Genomic DNA, 19,387 nt, shown 5'->3' with positions numbered 1-19,387 from the left:
TGCACTACTTTAGACCAGAGCCCTATTCCTTATATAGTGCACTACTTTAGACCAGGACCCTATTCCCTATATAGTGCACTACTTTAGACTAGAGCCCTATTCCCTATATAGTGCACTACTTTAGACCAGAGCCCTAATCCCTATATAGTGCACTACTTTAGACCAGAGCCCTATTCTCTATATAGTGCACTACTTTAGACCAGAGCCCTATTCCCTACAAAGTGCACTACTTTAGACCAGAGCCCTATTCCCTATATAGTGCACTACTTTAGACCAGAGCCCTATTCCCTATATAGTACACTACATTAGACCAGAGCCCTATTCCCTATATAGTGCACTACTTTAGACCAGGGCCCTATTCCCTATATAGTGCACTAGTTTAGACCAGAGACCTATTCCCTATATAGTGCACTACTTTAGACCAGAGCCCTATTCCCTATATAGTGCACTACTTTAGACCAGAGTCCCATTCCCTATATTGTGCACTACTTTAGACCAGAGCCCTATTCCCTATATAGTACACTACTTTGGCACAGAGCCCTATTCCCTACATAGTGCACTACTTTAGACCAGAGCCCTATTCCCTACAAAGTGCACTACTTTAGACCAGAGCCCTATTCCCTATATAGTGCACTACTTTAGACCAGAGCCCTATTCCCTATATAGTACACTACATTAGACCAGAGCCATATTCCCTATATAGTGCACTACTTTAGACCAGGGCCCTATTCCCTATATAGTGCACTAGTTTAGACCAGGACCCTATTCCCTATATAGTGCACTACTTTAGACCAGAGCCCTATTCCCTATATAGTGCACTACTTTAGACCAGAGTCCCATTCCCTATATAGTGCACTACTTTAGACCAGAGCCCTATTCCCTATATAGTACACTACTTTGGCACAGAGCCCTATTCCCTACAGAGTGCACTACTTTAGACCAGAGCCCTATTCCCTATATAGTGCACTACTTTAGACCAGAGCCCTATTCCCTATATAGTGCACTACTTTAGACCAGAGCACTACACAGTAAATAGGGTGCCATTTGGGACACTAAATGTCAGAGGAGAACTTATGTTGCCAAAACTGTTTTGAAAGAAATGTGCATGAATTGATATAGCCTTTGAGAGACTATTAGAAGAGTTTGGAAGGTGTGTGTGTGTCTCTGTGTGTGTGTGTCTGTGTGTGTGTGTGGGGGGGGGGTCTGTGTGTTTGTAGGTGTGAGTGTGAATGAGTGTTTGTAGGTGTGTGTTTGTGTGTGTAGGTGTGTGTTTGTGTGTGTGACTACCACAGCCCTTGTACAAATTAACAGTTGTAGATTTTTTCCCCAAACAAAGAGGTGGGAACATAACGCACCGCGTCTTTGCCCTTCCCCTTCCCAGTGCTCCAACCAATCTCGTCTCTCCTAGAGATCTGGAACGTTCACAGACTCCGCCCCCAGCCCCCTCCCCTCTACAGACTGTCAGGCGACGGAACACGTTGTTGCCTTCCTTCTACGTTGTCACGGCAACAGAACAATGAGCTCGGAACTCTATAGAATGGAGGTGATTCTAACCCGGAACTCTCCTACTGTAAACAATACCTACATAATGAGGATGCTCGTCCATTGTACATAGATCCACCTGTGCTCTGACTTGTCTTGTATTGCTACTGAAGTTAACCCCAGTTAAACTGTGTAACCAAACCTTTGCCGGTGTACCTTACTGTTGTACGTGTCTTTCTTCTACTCTCATTGCTGTCGTCTCTTCCTACCAGCACCGCTTCTGCTGATGGCTTCTTTACTGAGGAGACTTTTCACATGTGATGACTGTGATCTGTGGTTGTTTAATCTAGTTTAATGCCCTGACTGTAAGTCTCTCTGGATAAGAGTCTGCTAAATGACCGAAATGTACATGTTGTCAGTCTGTCTGTCTGTCTGTCTGTCTGTCTGTCTGTCTGTCTGTCTGTCTGTCTGTCAGTCAGACTGGTATAGAATGTGGTGTTACTCTGAAAGAACCAGACAGGACACACCAGTTAAAAAGTCAACATAGTATTTCATAGTTAGTGGTTATCCTAGTTATCCTAGTCACACACACTGGCTTAGAATCACACACACACACACACACACACACACACAGACACACACACACACACACAGTATAACACACGCAACACATTACAATGAAGTGGATTTTTACACGATGGAAACTAAACGTTCACATTCATCTCAGTTACATTCACTGGTTTCATGTACAATCTTATTAACATCGCTATAGTTACATCTCATTAAATATAATTCCAATGTCTGAATAGTATAACTTGTGAAAATAAAATAAAAACACAGGAGGCTGTTGGGGAGGACGGCTCATAATGTCTGGAGTGGAAGGGCTGTAAAAACACAGGAGGCTGTTGGGGAGGACGGCTCATAATGTCTGGAGTGGAAGGGCTGTAAAAACACAGGAGGCTGTTGGGGAGGACGGCTCATAATGTCTGGAGTGGAAGGGCTGTAAAAACACAGGAGGCTGTTGGGGAGGACGGCTCATAATGTCTGGAGTGGAAGGGCTGTAAAAACACAGGAGGCTGTTGGGGAGGACGGCTCATAATGTCTGGAGTGGAAGGGCTGTAAAAACACAGGAGGCTGTTGGGGAGGACGGCTCATAATGTCTGGAGTGGAAGGGCTGTAAAAACACAGGAGGCTGTTGGGGAGGACGGCTCATAATGTCTGGAGTGGAAGGGCTGTAAAAACAGAAGGAAACCATGTGTTTGATACCAGTCACTTCACTAAATTCCACCCATCACTATGAGCGCTTCCTCCCCAATTAATAAGGTGCCCCCAGTCACATGTGGTGTGGTACAAAATACTACATGTACCGTGCCTGTGTAATTGGTGAATCATTTGGATATATGTAGTAGAAAATACTAATAGTACCGTGTTAGTGGTGATATATAAATATTATATGTACAAATAATTGTAAAAAATAATTGTAAGGATAATTAGCAGCTTTGGCTAGAAGAGCCACACTAATGTCGGGATTCAATCCCATGGTGCTTTGTCAACAACGCACCATTTAAACCTTTCCGATTGAACCGACATATGCAGCGAGGAATGTGGTCTCCCCGAAAGGTGCGGACTTTGCCTATGAATGACGTTAATGGCGTTGTTGACGAAGCGCAGTCAGATGGAATCGGGGACTAACATAGTGATCTGGTTTAGTACAGGTGGACTTTAATTAAAGGGGCAATGCAGGATTCAAAAGAACAACAAAGCTCCGTTATCATTCGCTAAGAAGTCAAAAAACAGATGTGGACCGACCAATCCCAGATCAGGATTATTTACATACATAGTTTGTGTGGCACTAACATGGATTTACATATTTCATTACCAGGCACTTTTTATCCACATCAACTTTCAGTCAGTCAGTCATTTTTACATATGGGGAGGCCCCATGAATCAAACCCACAATCCTGGTGTTGTAAATGCCAGGCTCTACCAACTGAGCCACTGAGGACAGGCTCTACCAACTGAGTCACAGAGGACAGGCTCTACCAACTGAGCCACTGAGGACAGGCTCTACCAACTGAACCACTGAGGACAGGCTCTACCAACTGAACCACTGAGGACAGGCTCTACCAACTGAACCACTGAGGACAGGCTCTACCAACTGAACCACTGAGGACAGGCTCTACCAACTGAGTCACAGAGGACAGGTTCTACCAACTGAACCACTGAGGACAGGCTCTACCAACTGAGCCACTGAGGACAGGCTCTACCAACTGAACCACTGAGGACAGGCTCTACCAACTGCACCACTGAGGACAGGCTCTACCAACTGAACCACTGAGGACAGGCTCTACCAACTGAACCACTGAGGACAGGCTCTACCAACTGAACCACTGAGGACAGGCTCTACCAACTGAACCACTGAGGACAGGCTCTACCAACTGAACCACTGAGGACAGGTTCTACCAACTGCACCACAGAGGACAGGCTCTACCAACTGAGTCACAGAGGACAGGCTCTACCAACTGAGCCACAGAGGACAGGTTCTACCAACTGAGTCACAGAGGACAGGCTCTACCAACTGAGTCACAGAGGAGAGGCTCTACCAACTGAGTCACAGAGGACAGGCTCTACCAACTGAACCACAGAGGACAGGTTCTACCAACTGAGCCACTGAGGACAGGCTCTACCAACTGAGCCACAGAGGACAGGTTCTACCAACTGAGTCCACAGAGGACAGGCTCTACCAACTGAACCACAGAGGACAGGTTCTACCAACTGAGTCCACAGAGGACAGGTTCTACCAACTGAGTTACAGAGGACAGGTTCTACCAACTGAGTCCACAGAGGACAGGCTCTACCAACTGAACCACAGAGGACAGGTTCTACCAACTGAGTCACAGAGGACAGGTTCTACCAACTGAACCACAGAGGACAGGTTCTACCAACTGAGCGACAGAGGACAGGCTCTACCAACTGAACCACAGAGGACAGGTTCTACCAACTGAGTTACAGAGGACAGGTTCTACCAACTGAGTCCACAGAGGACAGGCTCTACCAACTGGGTCCACAGAGGACAGGTTCTACCAACTGAACCACAGAGGACAGGTTCTACCAACTGAACCACAGAGGACAGGCTCTACCAACTGAGTTACAGAGGACAGGTTCTACCAACTGAGTCCACAGAGGACAGGTTCTACCAACTGAACCACAGAGGACAGGTTCTACCAACTGAACCACAGAGGACAGGTTCTACCAACTGAGTCCACAGAGGACAGGTTCTACCAACTGAGTTACAGAGGACAGGTTCTACCAACTGAGTCCACAGAGGACAGGTTCTACCAACTGAGCCACAGAGGACAGGTTCTACCAACTGAGTCCACAGAGGACAGGTTCTACCAACTGAGTTACAGAGGACAGGCTCTACCAACTGAGCCACAGAGGACAGGTTCTACCAACTGAGTCCACAGAGGACAGGTTCTACCAACTGAGTCCACAGAGGACAGGTTCTACCAACTGAGTTACAGAGGACAGGTTCTACCATATAACTACATTTTTAGATATGCTAACATCTCCTCTCACTCTGTCTCTCTCACTTTTTCTTTCCCTCCCTCCAACTGTCTCCCCCTCTTTTTCTCTCCCTCTCTCCCACACCTCTCTCAGTCTCTTTCTCTCCCACTATCCTCCCCTCTCTCTCTCCCTCTCTCCCACACCTCTCTCTGTCTCTTTCTCTCCCACTATCCCCCCCTTTCTCTCTCCCTCTCTCCCACACCTCTCTCAGTCTCTTTCTCTCCCACTATCCCCCCCCCTCTCTCTCACTCTTTCCCACACCTCTCTCAGTCTCTTTCTCTCCCACTATCCCCGCCTCTCTCTCTCCCTCTCTCCCACACCTCTCTCGGTCTCTTTCGCTCCCACTATCCCCCCCCCCTCTCTCTCACTCTTTCCCACACCTCTCTCAGTCTCTTTCTCTCCCACTATCCCTGCCTCTCTCTCTCCCTCTCTCCCACACCTCTCTCGGTCTCTTTCTCTCCCACTATCCCCCCCCTCTCTCTCACTCTTTCCCACACCTCTCTCAGTCTCTTTCTCTCCCACTATCCCCCCCTCTCTCTCTCCCTCTCTCCCACACCTCTCTCAGTCTCTTTCTCTCCCACTATCCCCCCCCCCTCTCTCTCACTCTTTCCCACACCTCTCTCAGTCTCTTTCTCTCCCACTATCCCCCCCTCTCTCTCTCCCTCTCTCCCACACCTCTCTCAGTCTCTTTCTCTCCCACTATCCCCCCCTCTCTCTCTCCCTCTCTCCCACACCTCTCTCAGTCTCTTTCTCTCCCACTATCCCCCCCTCTCTCTCTCTCCCTCTCTCCCACACCTCTCTCGGTCTCTTTCTCTCCCACTATCCCCCCCCCCTCCCTCTCACGCTTTCCCACACCTCTCTCAGTCTCTTTCTCTCCCACTATCCCCCCCTCTCTCTCTCCCTCTCTCCCACACCTCTCTCAGTCTCTTTCTCTCCCACTATCCCCCCCTCTCTCTCTCCCTCTCTCCCACACCTCTCTCAGTCTCTTTCTCTCCCACTATCCCCCCCTCTCTCTCTCCATCTCTCCCACACCTCTCTCTGTCTCTTTCTCTCCCACTACCCCCCCCCCTCTCTCTCTCCCTCTCTCCCACACCTCTCTCGGTCTCTTTCTCTCCCACTATCCCCCCCCCTCTCTCTCACTCTTTTTTTCTCCCGTCTCCCTTTCTGTCTCTTAATCTCTCTATCTCCTTATCTCTCACAGAATACTGAGGTATGTGATTTCACAGGACTTGTTCTGAAACACTTCACTAACACAAAGAAACACACACAGACCTATCCCCTAACTGACGGTGTGGTGACGGGGGTTGTCCAGGCTGTAGTCTAAACATTGAGGAGATGTGGAGACAGGGGGTTGTCCAGGCTAGGAGAGAGGGTAGAGCTGTAGTCTAAACATTGAGGAGATGTGGAGACAGGGGGTTGTCCAGGCTAGGAGAGAGGGTAGAGCTGTAGTCTTTAAACATGGAGGAGATGTGGAGACAGGGGGTTGTCCAGGCTAGGAGAGAGGGTAGAGCTGTAGTCTTTAAACATGGAGGAGATGTGGAGACAGGGGGTTGTCCAGGCTAGGAGAGAGGGTAGAGCTGTAGTCTTTAAACATGGAGGAGATGTGGAGACAGGGGGTTGTCCAGGCTAGGAGAGAGGGTAGAGCTGTAGTCTAAACATTGAGGAGATGTGGAGACAGGGGGTTGTCCAGGCTAGGAGAGAGGGTAGAGCTGTAGTCTTTAAACATTGAGGAGATGTGGAGACAGGGGGTTGTCCAGGCTAGGAGAGAGGGTAGAGCTGTAGTCTTTAAACATGGAGGAGATGTGGAGACAGGGGGTTGTCCAGGCTAGGAGAGAGGGTAGAGCTGTAGTCTAAACATTGAGGAGATGTGGAGACAGGGGGTTGTCCAGGCTAGGAGAGAGGGTAGAGCTGTAGTCTTTAAACATGGAGGAGATGTGGAGACAGGGGGTTGTCCAGGCTAGGAGAGAGGGTAGAGCTGTAGTCTTTAAACATGGAGGAGATGTGGAGACAGGGGGTTGTCCAGGCTAGGAGAGAGGGTAGAGCTGTAGTCTTTAAACATGGAGGAGATGTGGAGACAGGGGGTTGTCCAGGCTAGGAGAGAGGGTAGAGCTGTAGTCTTTAAACATGGAGGAGATGTGGAGACAGGGGGTTGTCCAGGCTAGGAGAGAGGGTAGAGCTGTAGTCTTTAAACATGGAGGAGATGTGGAGACAGGGGGTTGTCCAGGCTAGGAGAGAGGGTAGAGCTGTAGTCTTTAAACATGGAGGAGACGTGGAGACAGGGGGTTGTCCAGGCTAGGAGAGAGGGTAGAGCTGTAGTCTTTAAACATGGAGGAGATGTGGAGACAGGGGGTTGTCCAGGCTAGGAGAGAGGGTAGAGCTGTAGTCTTTAAACATGGAGGAGATGTGGAGACAGGGGGTTGTCCAGGCTAGGAGAGAGGGTAGAGCTGTAGTCTTTAAACATGGAGGAGATGTGGAGACAGGGGGTTGTCCAGGCTAGGAGAGAGGGTAGAGCTGTAGTTTTTAAACATGGAGGAGATGTGGAGACAGGGGGTTGTCCAGGCTAGGAGAGAGGGTAGAGCTGTAGTCTTTAAACATGGAGGAGACGTGGAGACAGGGGGTTGTCCAGGCTAGGAGAGAGGGTAGAGCTGTAGTCTTTAAACATGGAGGAGCTAGGAGACGGGGGGTTGTCCAGGCTAGGAGAGAGGGTAGAGCTGTAGTCTTTAAACATGGAGGAGATGTGGAGACAGGGGGTTGTCCAGGCTAGGAGAGAGGGTAGAGCTGTAGTCTTTAAACATGGAGGAGCTAGGAGACGGGGGGTTGTCCAGGCTAGGAGAGAGGGTAGAGCTGTAGTCTTTAAACATGGAGGAGATGTGGAGACAGGGGGTTGTCCAGGCTAGGAGAGAGGGTAGAGCTGTAGTCTTTAAACATGGAGGAGATGTGGAGACAGGGGGTTGTCCAGGCTAGGAGAGAGGGTAGAGCTGTAGTCTTTAAACATGGAGGAGATGTGGAGACAGGGGGTTGTCCAGGCTAGGAGAGAGGGTAGAGCTGTAGTCTTTAAACATGGAGGAGCTAGGAGACGGGGGGTTGTCCAGGCTAGGAGAGAGGGTAGAGCTGTAGTCTTTAAACATGGAGGAGATGTGGAGACAGGGGGTTGTCCAGGCTAGGAGAGAGGGTAGAGCTGTAGTCTTTAAACATGGAGGAGCTAGGAGACGGGGGGTTGTCCAGGCTAGGAGAGAGGGTAGAGCTGTAGTCTTTAAACATGGAGGAGATGTGGAGACAGGGGGTTGTCCAGGCTAGGAGAGAGGGTAGAGCTGTAGTCTTTAAACATGGAGGAGATGTGGAGACAGGGGGTTGTCCAGGCTAGGAGAGAGGGTAGAGCTGTAGTCTTTAAACATGGAGGAGATGTGGAGACAGGGGGTTGTCCAGGCTAGGAAAGAGGGTAGAGCTGTAGTCTTTAAACATGGAGGAGCTAGGAGACGGGGGGTTGTCCAGGCTAGGAGAGAGGGTAGAGCTGTAGTCTTTAAACATGGAGGAGACGTGGAAGGCCTGGAGGACAGAGAGAAACACACTGGTTATACACACACAGATACATACACACACATACATACATACACACACACACCTACATATACACACACACAGATCAACTCACCACCCAGTAGGCAGTCAAGGCTCCCTGTATGTAGCCAGTGATGACATCAGAGGGATGATGTCGATAGTCAGATATTCTAGTCAGGCCTGCGAAGAGATTACACGTTAGAAGCGTACCTGTTAAATATTTTGAATTATGACTCAACAATATGATAAAAATACATATTACAGCAGTACAGAGGAAATGACCCGTTGTCAAGCCCCGCCCTAGAATTTGGGCCAATCAAGTGGACAGCAACTGAACAAAGTGACAACAATTGACCAGACCAGGATTCTATCAGAACTACACCAGACAGCCAGGCAAACGTATTAGGAAAATGTATTTCATTATTTGGTTTAGTTTTTTTCTTTACTCATAGTAGAGATTAAACAACACATGAAAAGACAGTAGTCCAGATGAATGACCACATTGTGGACGGACCACTCAGGGAGAGTTCTGAGAGGCTATGAACATCCATAGACCAGATGAATAACCACATTGTGGACGGACCACTCAGGGAGAGTTCTGAGAGGCTATGAACATCCATAGACCAGATGAATAACCACATTGTGGACGGACCACTCAGGGAGAGTTCTGAGAGGCTATGAACATCCATAGACCAGTATAACATATCAGCCATGTCAGTCAGACTATCTAATGGGCTGGTATGGGCTGGATTCCCAGTCAGACTATCTAATGGGCTGGTATGGGCTGGATTCCCAGTCAGACTATCTAATGGGCTGGTATGGGCTGGATTCCCAGTCAGACTATCTAATGGGCTGGTATGGGCTGGATTCCCAGTCAGACTATCTAATGGGCTGGTATGGGCTGGATTCCCAGTCAGACTATCTAATGGGCTGGTATGGGCTGGATTCCCAGTCACAGTTTACGCCTCGTCCTGGATTACAAAACATGTTCGCTGACGATTCTCCATTGAAAAATGCTTCTTAGCCCAGAATGTAGGTTTAGCTTGAGATTCAGTCACATCTCTGGTGTCCGTAAACCAACCGACGTTGACAGGACATTTAAGCTGGAACTGACGTGTGCAGCATTTAACGTGAACACCATCTCCGCGAACGTCAGGAAGGTGTGCCTTTGAAAAGGCACATTGTTGACAGTGCAGTGTGCTTGTCGACCACGCCTCTGGGATTAAATCCTGGCCGTAATCAGTGTCTGGGAAAGCGGCCCTACGTCATTATCAGTTGGGGAGTCGTCCCACGACAAGGAAATCATTAGTAGATGGGAACACTATATTTTCAGTCGATTCACCCGTCACTGATCATTATCAATAGACCTGTAAGTACCTGTATACACAGCTAGCAGAACCAGGAAGAACTGTATGAGGGGTCTGAGTAACCTGGCCCCTCGCCAACACCACCTGGCTTGGAGGTAGAACTGAAGAGAGAGAGGGAGGGAGGGAGGGAGGGAGGGAGGGAGGGAGGGGGGAGGCAGGCAGGCAGGCAGGCAGGCAGGCAGGCAAGGAGAGAGAGAGAGAGAGAGAGAGAGAGAGAGAGAGAGAGAGAGAGAGAGAGAGAGAGAGAGAGAGAGAGAGAGAGAGAGAGAGAGAGGAAATGTTGATTACTACACATGTACTATTTGTACATAGTGTTATACTAAATTATACTATATTATACTGAATTATACAGTATTATACTATATTATACCGCATCATGCTGTATTATACTGAATTATGCTGTATTATACTGAATTATACTGAATTATACAGTATTATACAGTATTATACTATATTATACAGTATTATACTATATTATACAGTATTATACTATATTATACTGTATTATACTGAATTATACAGTATTATACTATATTATACTGTATTATACTGAATTATACAGTATTATACTATATTATACTGTATTATACTGAATTATACAGTATTATACTATATTATACCGCATCATGCTGTATTATACTGAATTATACAGTATTATACTATATTATACAGTATTATACTATATTATACAGTATTATACTATATTATACTGTATTATACTGAATTATACAGTATTATACTATATTATACAGTATTATACTATATTATACTGTATTATACTGAATTATACAGTATTATACTATATTATACTGTATTATACTGAATTATACTGTATTATACTATATTATACAGTATTATACTATATTATACTGTATTATACTATATTATACTGTATTATACTGAATTATACTGTATTATACTATATTATACTGTATTATACTGAATTATACAGTATTATACTATATTATACTGTATTATACTGAATTATACTGTATTATACTGTATTATACTATATTATACTGTATTATACTGAATTATACTGTATTATACTGTATTATACTGAATTATACTGTATTATACTGAATTATACTGAATTATACTGAATTATACTGTATTATACTGAATTATACTGAATTATACTGTATTATACTATATTATACTGCATCATGCTGTATTATACTGTATTTATCTTCAAAGATGCAGCACAGTTCTGACTCTACTCTCTCTCTACGGCCCTGCCCTCACACAATAGAGGAGTGTAGTATAGAGAGACAGAGAGGTCAGACCTCTCCCCTGCCCGAGGGGAACAAAGACATCTCTGTCTGCCCTACTTCTTCTCTCTTTCAATCCCTCTTTTTCTCCTGCCCTCTTTTCTTTCTCTCCCTTTCAGCTCCCTTCTTTTCAATCACTCTCTGCTTTCAGACCCTCTGGGAGGATGGTTCACAGTGTGTGTGTGTTTGTGTGTGTGTGTGTGTGTGTGTGTGTGTGTGTGTGTGTGTGTGTGTGTGTGTGTGAGATACTTACTGCTAGATACAGCATGGTGTACATTGCAAACGAAGCATGACCAGAGAAGAAGGATTTCCTGAAAATAAAATAAAAAACAAATGCTGACTATACACACACACACCTGCCCCCCCCCCCCCCCCCCAACAAACACACACACACACCTGGCCTCCTCTTCCAATCGGTGGTCTGTCTGTCGGCAGGTTACCGTGGAGACGTAGGTTCCGGGGGTGCAGTTGAGCGAGGCATACGAGACGCCGCACACAGACAAGAAGTGAGGTCGCAGCCGCCCCACGCTCAGCTTGGCCATGTTAGTCAGGGATTGGCCGACGCAGCACCCGAACAGGAAGGAACCTAACTCCTTACAGAAATAAAATACAGAAACACAGAAATAAATATATAGCCGAACAGGAAGGAACCTAACTCCTTACAGAAATAAAATACAGAAATAAATATATAGCCAAACAGGAAGGAACCCAACTTCTTATTTGTGCAACAAATAACAATAAAATTGTGTGTAAGACTTGTTGATAATGTTTATGACAGTTTGTCTTCTGTTATTAAAACTTGATGAATGCAGAAGGGAGATTTCCGTACCTTATACAGGCATGAGACGTAGAGGTTCCTGACGAAGGCTTTAGAGCTGACCCCTCGGTAATGCACCCGGTAACACTCCCCTAAAGCTATCTGGAGGGAGGGAGGGAGGGAGGGAGGTGAGTAATAGTGACTGTTTGATAATTAGTCTGGTGACAAACACACGAGGAGAACTGAACTATTATTAGTAGTATTCTTATTATTAGTAGTAGTAGTATTATTATTAGTAGTATTCATATTATTATTAGCAGTAGTATTATTAGTAGAAGTATTATTATTATCAGTAGTATTATTCATATTAGTATTGTTTGTTGTAATATTAGTACTAGTAGTATTGTTAGTGGTAGTATTATTAGGGGTAGTATTATTAGTAGTACTATTCGTAGTAGTATTATTAGCAGTAGTATTATTAGTGGTATTACTAGTAGTATTATTCGTAGTAGTATTATTATTAGTATTATTACTGTTGGTGGTATTACTATTAGCAGTATTACTATTGGTGGTCGTATTATTAGTAGTATTACTATTAGTAGTAGTAGTATTATTAGTATTATTAGTAGTGGTATTATTATTGGTAGTACTATTAGTAGTAGTAGTATTAGTAGTAGTAGTAGTAGTAGTATTATTAGTAGTATTACTATTAGTAGTAGTAGTATTATTAGTATTAGTAGTAGTGGTAGTAGTAGTATTAGTATTATTAGTAGTGGTATTATTATTTGTGGTAGTATTATTAGCGGTGGTATTATTATTGGTAGTACTATTAGCAGTAGTAGTATTAGTAGTAGTAGTAGTAGTAGTATTACTATTAGTAGTAGCAGTATTATTAGTATTATTAGTAGTATTATTAGTAGTGGTATGATTATTTGTGGTAGTATTATTAGCGGTGGTATTATTATTGGTAGTAGTATTAGTAGTAGTAGTAGTATTAGTAGTAGTATTATTATTAGTAGTAGTAGTAGTATTATTAGCGGTGGTATTATTATTAGTAGTAGTAGTAGTAGTATTATTAGCGGTGGTATTATTATTAGTAGTAGTATTATTAGTAGTAGTAGTAGTAGTATTATTAGTAGTAGTAGTAGTAGTATTAGTGGTAAATTGTGTGTACTGTTAGATTACTTGTTAGATATTACTGCACTGCTAACCATGTGTATGTGACCAATCAAATGTGTTTTGATTCTGATTTGATTATTATTATTACTATTATGGGTTCTGAGAATAGGTTACTACAACTACTATTGTTTAACAATCATGTGATGATGGTGATGGTGATGAAGAGTGTGTGATACTCACAGTGAGTCCGGTGATGATGATCCCACCAGTAATGAGCAGCTGATCTGGTATAGCCTCTCTGTGTAGGTATGGATACATGATGCTGGGATCCCCACAGAAAAACCCTCTGCTATATGGACTCACCGCCTTCAGCTCACACACCAAGAACGGGATGGAGGCTGGAGGGAGGGAGGGAGGGAGGGAGAGAGGGAGGGATGGAGGGGGGAGGGGGGGGGGGGGGGGCGGAGGGAGAGGGGGGAGAGGGGGTGGGAGGGAGGGAGGGTTTTATTGTTTCAACATGTTCCAGCTTTGGCAATGTGAGACAGATTCATTATGCCAATAAAGTTAATAGAACTGAACTGAGCCAAAAGAGAGAGAGAGAGAGAAAGACAGAGAGAGAGAGAGAGAGGGAGAGAGAAAGACAGAAGTGGAGTTGGAGAGAGAGAGAGAGAGAGAGAAGATGAGGTGGAGAGAGAGAGAGAGAAGTGGAGTTGGAGAGAGAGAGAAAGAGAGAGAGAGAGAGAGAGAGACGTGGAGGTGGAGAGAGAGAGTTGAGTTCAGACCATACTTGTCTACTTGACAGAAATGTGGTTTTGCATCGTAAGCTAAATTACACAGTATGGAAACATACTTGAAAAGCTCACTGTAAACCATAACATTCACCTACATTCATACAACATCATCACATTGGGTGTTTGGATTGAACATCACATTGACATACAACAGCCTTCTAAAACACTGACCATATGAATCACATCAACAGATTTCATCTATGTTTCATATCTCCTCCTCTGTTGTAGCCTTCTAAAACACTGACCATATGAATTACATCAACAGATTTCATCTATGTTTCATATCTCCTCTCTGTTGTAGCAGCTCATATGAGGGGGAGCAGTTGGGGAGGGGGAGTTGGAGGAAGAGAGAGAGAGAGACTGAAAGGGAGAGAGAGAGTGGGAACCCAGGGTTTTTCTCCAGAGAAACTAAAGGGTTAGACTCACTGCTGGAATGTGAGGTCACAACACCACTGGGACAACAACTCTATTAGAACATGTTATGGATCCCATTAGATCTGATCTGAGACCAGTCTATGACATTCCAATTCCAATTATAACATCTTATGGATCCCATGAGATCTGATCTGAGACCAGTATACGAGAGTATATGAGAGAGGAGAAAAGGAGAGGAGGGAATGGGGAGAGAGGACAGGGAGGAGAGGTGGGTATGGTGTGAGAGAAAGAGAGAGAGGAGAGGAGAGAGGAGAGAGAGGAGAGGAGGGGAAGGGGAGAGGAGAGGAGAGGAGAGGAGAGGAGAGGATGGTTGTTTATGAGACCAGTTCAATTCTCTAACATTACAACCAAACAAAGAGAGACTGTGGGTCTGAGCTAGCACTGTCTGTCTCCTACACAGACACACAAACGCACATACTCTCTTTTCTCTCTCGCTCTATCTTATTCATTCTCTCTTTCCATCCCTCCCTTCCTTTTCTCTCTCGCTCTATCTTATTCATTCTCTCTTTCCATCCCTCCCTTCCTTTTCTCTCTCTCTCTCTATCTTATTCATTCTCTCTTTCCATCCCTCCCTTCCTTTTCTCTCTCTCTCTCTATCTTATTCATTCTCTCTTTCCATCCCTCCCTTCCTTTTCTCTCTCTCGCTCTATCTTATTCATTCTCTCTTTCCATCCCTCCCTTCCTTTTCTCTCTCTCTCTATCTTATTCATTCTCTCTTTCCATCCCTCCCTTCCTTTTCTCTCTGTCTCTCTTTCTCTCTCTTCCTCTCCTCTCTCTGTCTCTCTCTGTCTCTCTTCCTCTCCTCTGTCTCTCTCTTTCTCTCTCTTCCTCTCCTTTCTCTGTCTCTCTCTTTCTCTCTCTTCCTCTCCTCTCTCTGTCTCTCTCTGTCTCTCTTCCTCTCCTCTCTCTAGAACCATTATACACAACATTGATAGTATCTGTCTTGTGCTCTTCCTATCAGCAGCTTGATTGGACTGTATCAAGTATCTCAGAGTAGGAGGGTTGATCTAGGATCAGTTCTGCCATCTAGATCCCAATGAATACGAATACATGGACAGGAAGGGACCTGATCCCTGATCAGCACTCTAACTCCTCTAGACAACAAGAGTCTCCCCATTGCTTTGTCCAGGGTACTGGTCCTCACATACACATCACATATAGGGTGGACTGGTCATAGGGCAGCTTGGCCAAATTGGTCCATCTGTAGCCCAGTGGGCCGGTCTGAATTGGTCCATCTGTAGCCCAGTGGGCCGGTCTGAAATGGTCCATCTGTAGCCCAGTGGGCCGGTCTGAATTGGTCCATCTGTAGCCCAGTGGGCCGGTCTGAATTGGTCCATCTGTAGCCCAGTGGGCCGGTCTGAAATGGTCCATCTGTAGCCCAGTGGGCCGGTCTGAATTGGTCCATCTGTAGCCCAGTGGGCCGGTCTGAATTGGTGTTATTGCACAAAATTATCTTTATTTTGGCTAATAATCGGGGTGGCCTCTTGGAAAGAAATTGGCCAGTGTGTTAGAAATGCCCAGGCCGGATTCTGGTCCCAGTCCGTCCCTGCATCACATCTGTAGCAGCCTTGTAGATCACAGTGAATACGAATACAGGGGACAGGTGGGGACATGATCCCTGATCAGCAATCCTTCTCCTCTAGACAAGTAGGAGGGTTCAGAGAGAAAGGTGTCCAAAATGACATCCTATTCACCCTTTATTATAACCAGTGTGGGCCAAAGTAGTGCACTATAATATACTTTGGCCCACACTTGTATTGGAAAAAAAATGCTATCTAGAACCTAAAAGGGTTCTTCGGCTGTCCCCATATACCAGAATTCTTTGAAGAACTCTTTTTGGTTGCAGGTAGAACTCCTTTGGTTCCAGGTAGAACCATTTTGTGTTGCATGTAAGAACCCTTTCTACAGAGGGTTCTTACATGGAACCAAAAAGGGATCTCCTTTGGGGACAGCCGAAGAACCTTTTGGAACTTTTTCTCTAAGAGTGCAGAGACCTATTGGCCCTGGTTAAAATAGTACACTATATAGGGAATGTGGGGTCATTTGGGACATAAGCTAAGTGAATTAGCTGCTCTTACATAACCACAGTTTGAGAAAGTGGTCAGATGCATAAAGGGAGTGCACACACACACACACACACACACACACACAGAGAGAGAGAGAGAGATTGTTTATTTATGTATTTGTACTACACACAATTCCCCAGGCCTCGCTCTTCCCTGAACCCTGGTTGTCATGGAAACTGTAGAGTTCCCTTGGCCTGCTCGAGCCAACTGGCATCGAGAGCTTTGCGTGCAGCGAGGAGAACACTGAGAGTGAGAATTATTTAGAGCTTCAATTTATTTTTCCCTAATTATTTCGTTTTTGTTGAAGAAATTGTTTATGATAATGTTGACCAACCTGTTGATTCGCGCTAGTGCTAATTATTGATTCAATGTCCTCACGCACCCGCACCTTCACTGTGTATCATAAATAGCCTAGATGCGAAACAACAACGAAACTATGGGCTACTATCTCATAGTCAAATACATTTCAAATAAATCGCAAAAGATTAAAATATCAACATTTGAATAGTTCATGAAAGTTAGCCTAGCCTACGTCACCTTTCCACCTGGCGGCTGAGCCGTTGATGCTCCTAGACGTTTCCACTTCCCAGTAACAGCACTTACAGTTGACCGGGGCAGCTCTAGCAGTGGAGACATTTGACGAACTGAACTGTTGGAAATGTGGTGCCAGGTTGAAAGTCACTGAGCTCTTCAGTAAGGCCATTCTACTGCCAGTTTTTGTCTATGGAGATTGCACGGCTGTGTGCTCAATTTTAGACACCTGTCAGTAATGGGTGTGGCTGAAATAGCCGAATCCACTCATTTGAAGGGGTGTCCACATACTTTTGACCATGCCGTGTATAACAGAAAGACTTCAACGCGCGTTATAAAATAATAATTCTAGTGAATAAAGTTTGTTATAAAATAGTAATTCTAGTAAATAAAGTTTGATACAAAATAAAGAGTAAAATGACAAGAGGGGATTCAGTGTCGCCACGAAGCAATGAATACACGATTATTTGTGATATATCCTAGCAATGAATACACGATTATTTGTGATATATCCTAGCAATGAATACACCATTATTTGTGATAAATCCTAGCAATGAATACACCATTATTTGTGATATATCCTAGCAATAAATACACCATTATTTGTGATATATCCTAGCAATAAATACACCATTATTTGTGATATATCCTAACAATAAACAATACAATGAATGACGAAAATGTTTTATAGACCTACTCGAAGATTTGAAGTTTATTAACTTTATAAAAAAATATTTAAAAAATGTTTGTTGAAAATGTAAGTTATTTTTATGAAAATACCTCGAAGATCGTTTTTAATAAAGCAGAAGCGGGTAACCCAGGTCCAGGTAGGCTTGAAAAAAATATTATTTTTTGTTGTAAAAAAAACAAACATTATACGATAAAATGGTAAAAGATCAAAAATAAAAAGTGGATACGATAAAATTATGAATCATAAAAAGTTGATCTGATAAAAAGATAATAGCCTAAATTGTATTTACCCAGAACCAGACAGAGCAGGTCCAGACCGACCAGTAGTTTCCGTTTGGACAGAGCCGGTCCCGTTATCTCCACCAGTTTCTGCCCAGACCCGTTATCTTTCTCTTGGCCTCTGGTACCCACGTTGCTCTCCGGTAGTTTGAGTTGCAGGTCCGTGTTCGGCACGGGCGCAACTCCAGGGCTGTGCCGGGAATATTTCTCCAACATCTTCTTGATTTATCCAGTTAGTGGTTAAACGTTTAATTCAATATTGACCGTTGTTCAAACTAAGAAAGATGAGTGACATAGACCTACCACTGTATTTCAGCTAGATATAATTTCGATAGCAACAAGTTGGGCTGTGATAGAGACCTGTGGCGAACTTGGAAGTCTTGAAAAATATAATTCATCCAAACAGTTTAGAGTTGTCAAAGTGGAAAATCAAATTCCTTCAAGCCTCGTGAGTCGAACATCCCCAAATGATTTTGAAAGACGTTTTTGTTACTGATTTTATTTCCAAACGCATTTCTATAAAACTCGCCCTGACATGCTCAGTGCGTCGATCCGTCACAATTACAGCCGCAGTCAACCGGTAGTTGTGAAACGTTCAGGGATGAGACATTACGGGGATGGGCGTTGCGGCGGTAGACCGTCTCATTTGTCTTCTATCTTTCTTTATCTCTCAACTTTACAGTCCTAATAATGAACATACAGTATGTTTTGGTTCCCTCATTCCCACCCCATATGCTATTCTCTCTCTCGCTCTCTCTCTCCGTCCTCTTATCAAGAAAAAATCAAGAAAAAACAGCGCGTTTTTGAGAAACTTGTTTTGGTTCACTCATTCCCACCCCATAGGCTATTCTCTCTCGCTCTCTCTTTCTCCCTCCCTCTCTCTCTCTCTCTCTCTCTCAGTCCTCTGGTGAGAAACTTGTTCTCTCACCAAACAAACGGATCCGTCAGAGGTATGAGCACTTGTTCTCACCGTGGAGAGCGGGCCAGTACACGTTTTTATGTGTCTGTGTGTGAAAGAGAGAGAGCATAATGATTTTGGTTGTAAATCTCACTGTTTGATTAATGCTGTGTCAGCAACGCCTGCCAGTGGCTCCTGTACACTCAGGTGTATGTGTCATGTGGTGGATAGGTGAGAGGAGATGACATCAGAGCTCCCCCAGACAGGATGTGGTAGAGATACTCTTAATGATCGGCTATGAAAAGCCAACTGACATTTACTCCTGAGGTGCTGACCTGTTGCACCCTCGACAACTACTGTGATTATTATTATTTGACCATGCTGGTCATTTATGAACATTTGAACATCTTGGCCATGTTCTGTTATAGTCTCCACCTGGTACAGCCAGAAGAGGACTGGCCACCCCACATAGTCTGGTTCCTCTCTAGGTTTCTTCCTAGGTTTTGGCCTTTCTAGGGAGTTTTTCCTAGCCACCGTGTTTCTACACCTGCATTGCTTGCTGTTTGGGGTTTTAGG

General features: G+C 44.6%; 1 protein-coding gene across 1 annotated transcript; it reads right to left on the bottom strand.

Annotated features, from left to right (window-relative positions):
* Positions 1-8,436: 8,436 nt before the first annotated feature.
* Positions 8,437-18,441, bottom strand: LOC139402028 (phospholipid phosphatase 3-like). The gene is made up of 8 exons (XM_071146079.1): positions 17,925-18,441; positions 13,362-13,519; positions 12,075-12,164; positions 11,642-11,838; positions 11,499-11,556; positions 9,985-10,075; positions 8,702-8,787; positions 8,437-8,595 (listed from the first exon to the last, which is right to left on the bottom strand). The coding sequence occupies exons 1-8, from the start codon at positions 18,127-18,129 to the stop codon at positions 8,437-8,439; spliced, it is 1,044 nt and encodes a 347-aa protein (XP_071002180.1). The 5' UTR covers positions 18,130-18,441.
* Positions 18,442-19,387: the final 946 nt, after the last annotated feature.

The sequence above is a fragment of the Oncorhynchus clarkii genome, unplaced genomic scaffold (genome assembly GCF_045791955.1).
Source record: "Oncorhynchus clarkii lewisi isolate Uvic-CL-2024 unplaced genomic scaffold, UVic_Ocla_1.0 unplaced_contig_483_pilon_pilon, whole genome shotgun sequence".
In the NCBI taxonomy this organism is placed as follows: domain Eukaryota; kingdom Metazoa; phylum Chordata; class Actinopteri; order Salmoniformes; family Salmonidae; genus Oncorhynchus; species Oncorhynchus clarkii.
The sequence above is the reverse complement of the archived record's forward strand: the minus strand, read 5'-3'. Positions and strand labels throughout refer to the sequence as shown.

Excerpts from the sequence above, each read along its gene's own strand:
- LOC139402028 (XM_071146079.1), bottom strand. The coding sequence starts at position 18,129 with ATGTTGGAGAAATATTCCCGGCACAGCCCTGGAGTTGCGCCCGTGCCG. Across the intron at positions 13,520-17,924 it reads CCTGCTCTGTCTGGTTCTGG|CCTCCATCCCGTTCTTGGTG; the intron begins GTAAATACAATT and ends CCCTCCCTCCAG. Across the intron at positions 11,839-12,074 it reads ACGTCTCATGCCTGTATAAG|GAGTTAGGTTCCTTCCTGTT; the intron begins GTACGGAAATCT and ends TATTTCTGTAAG.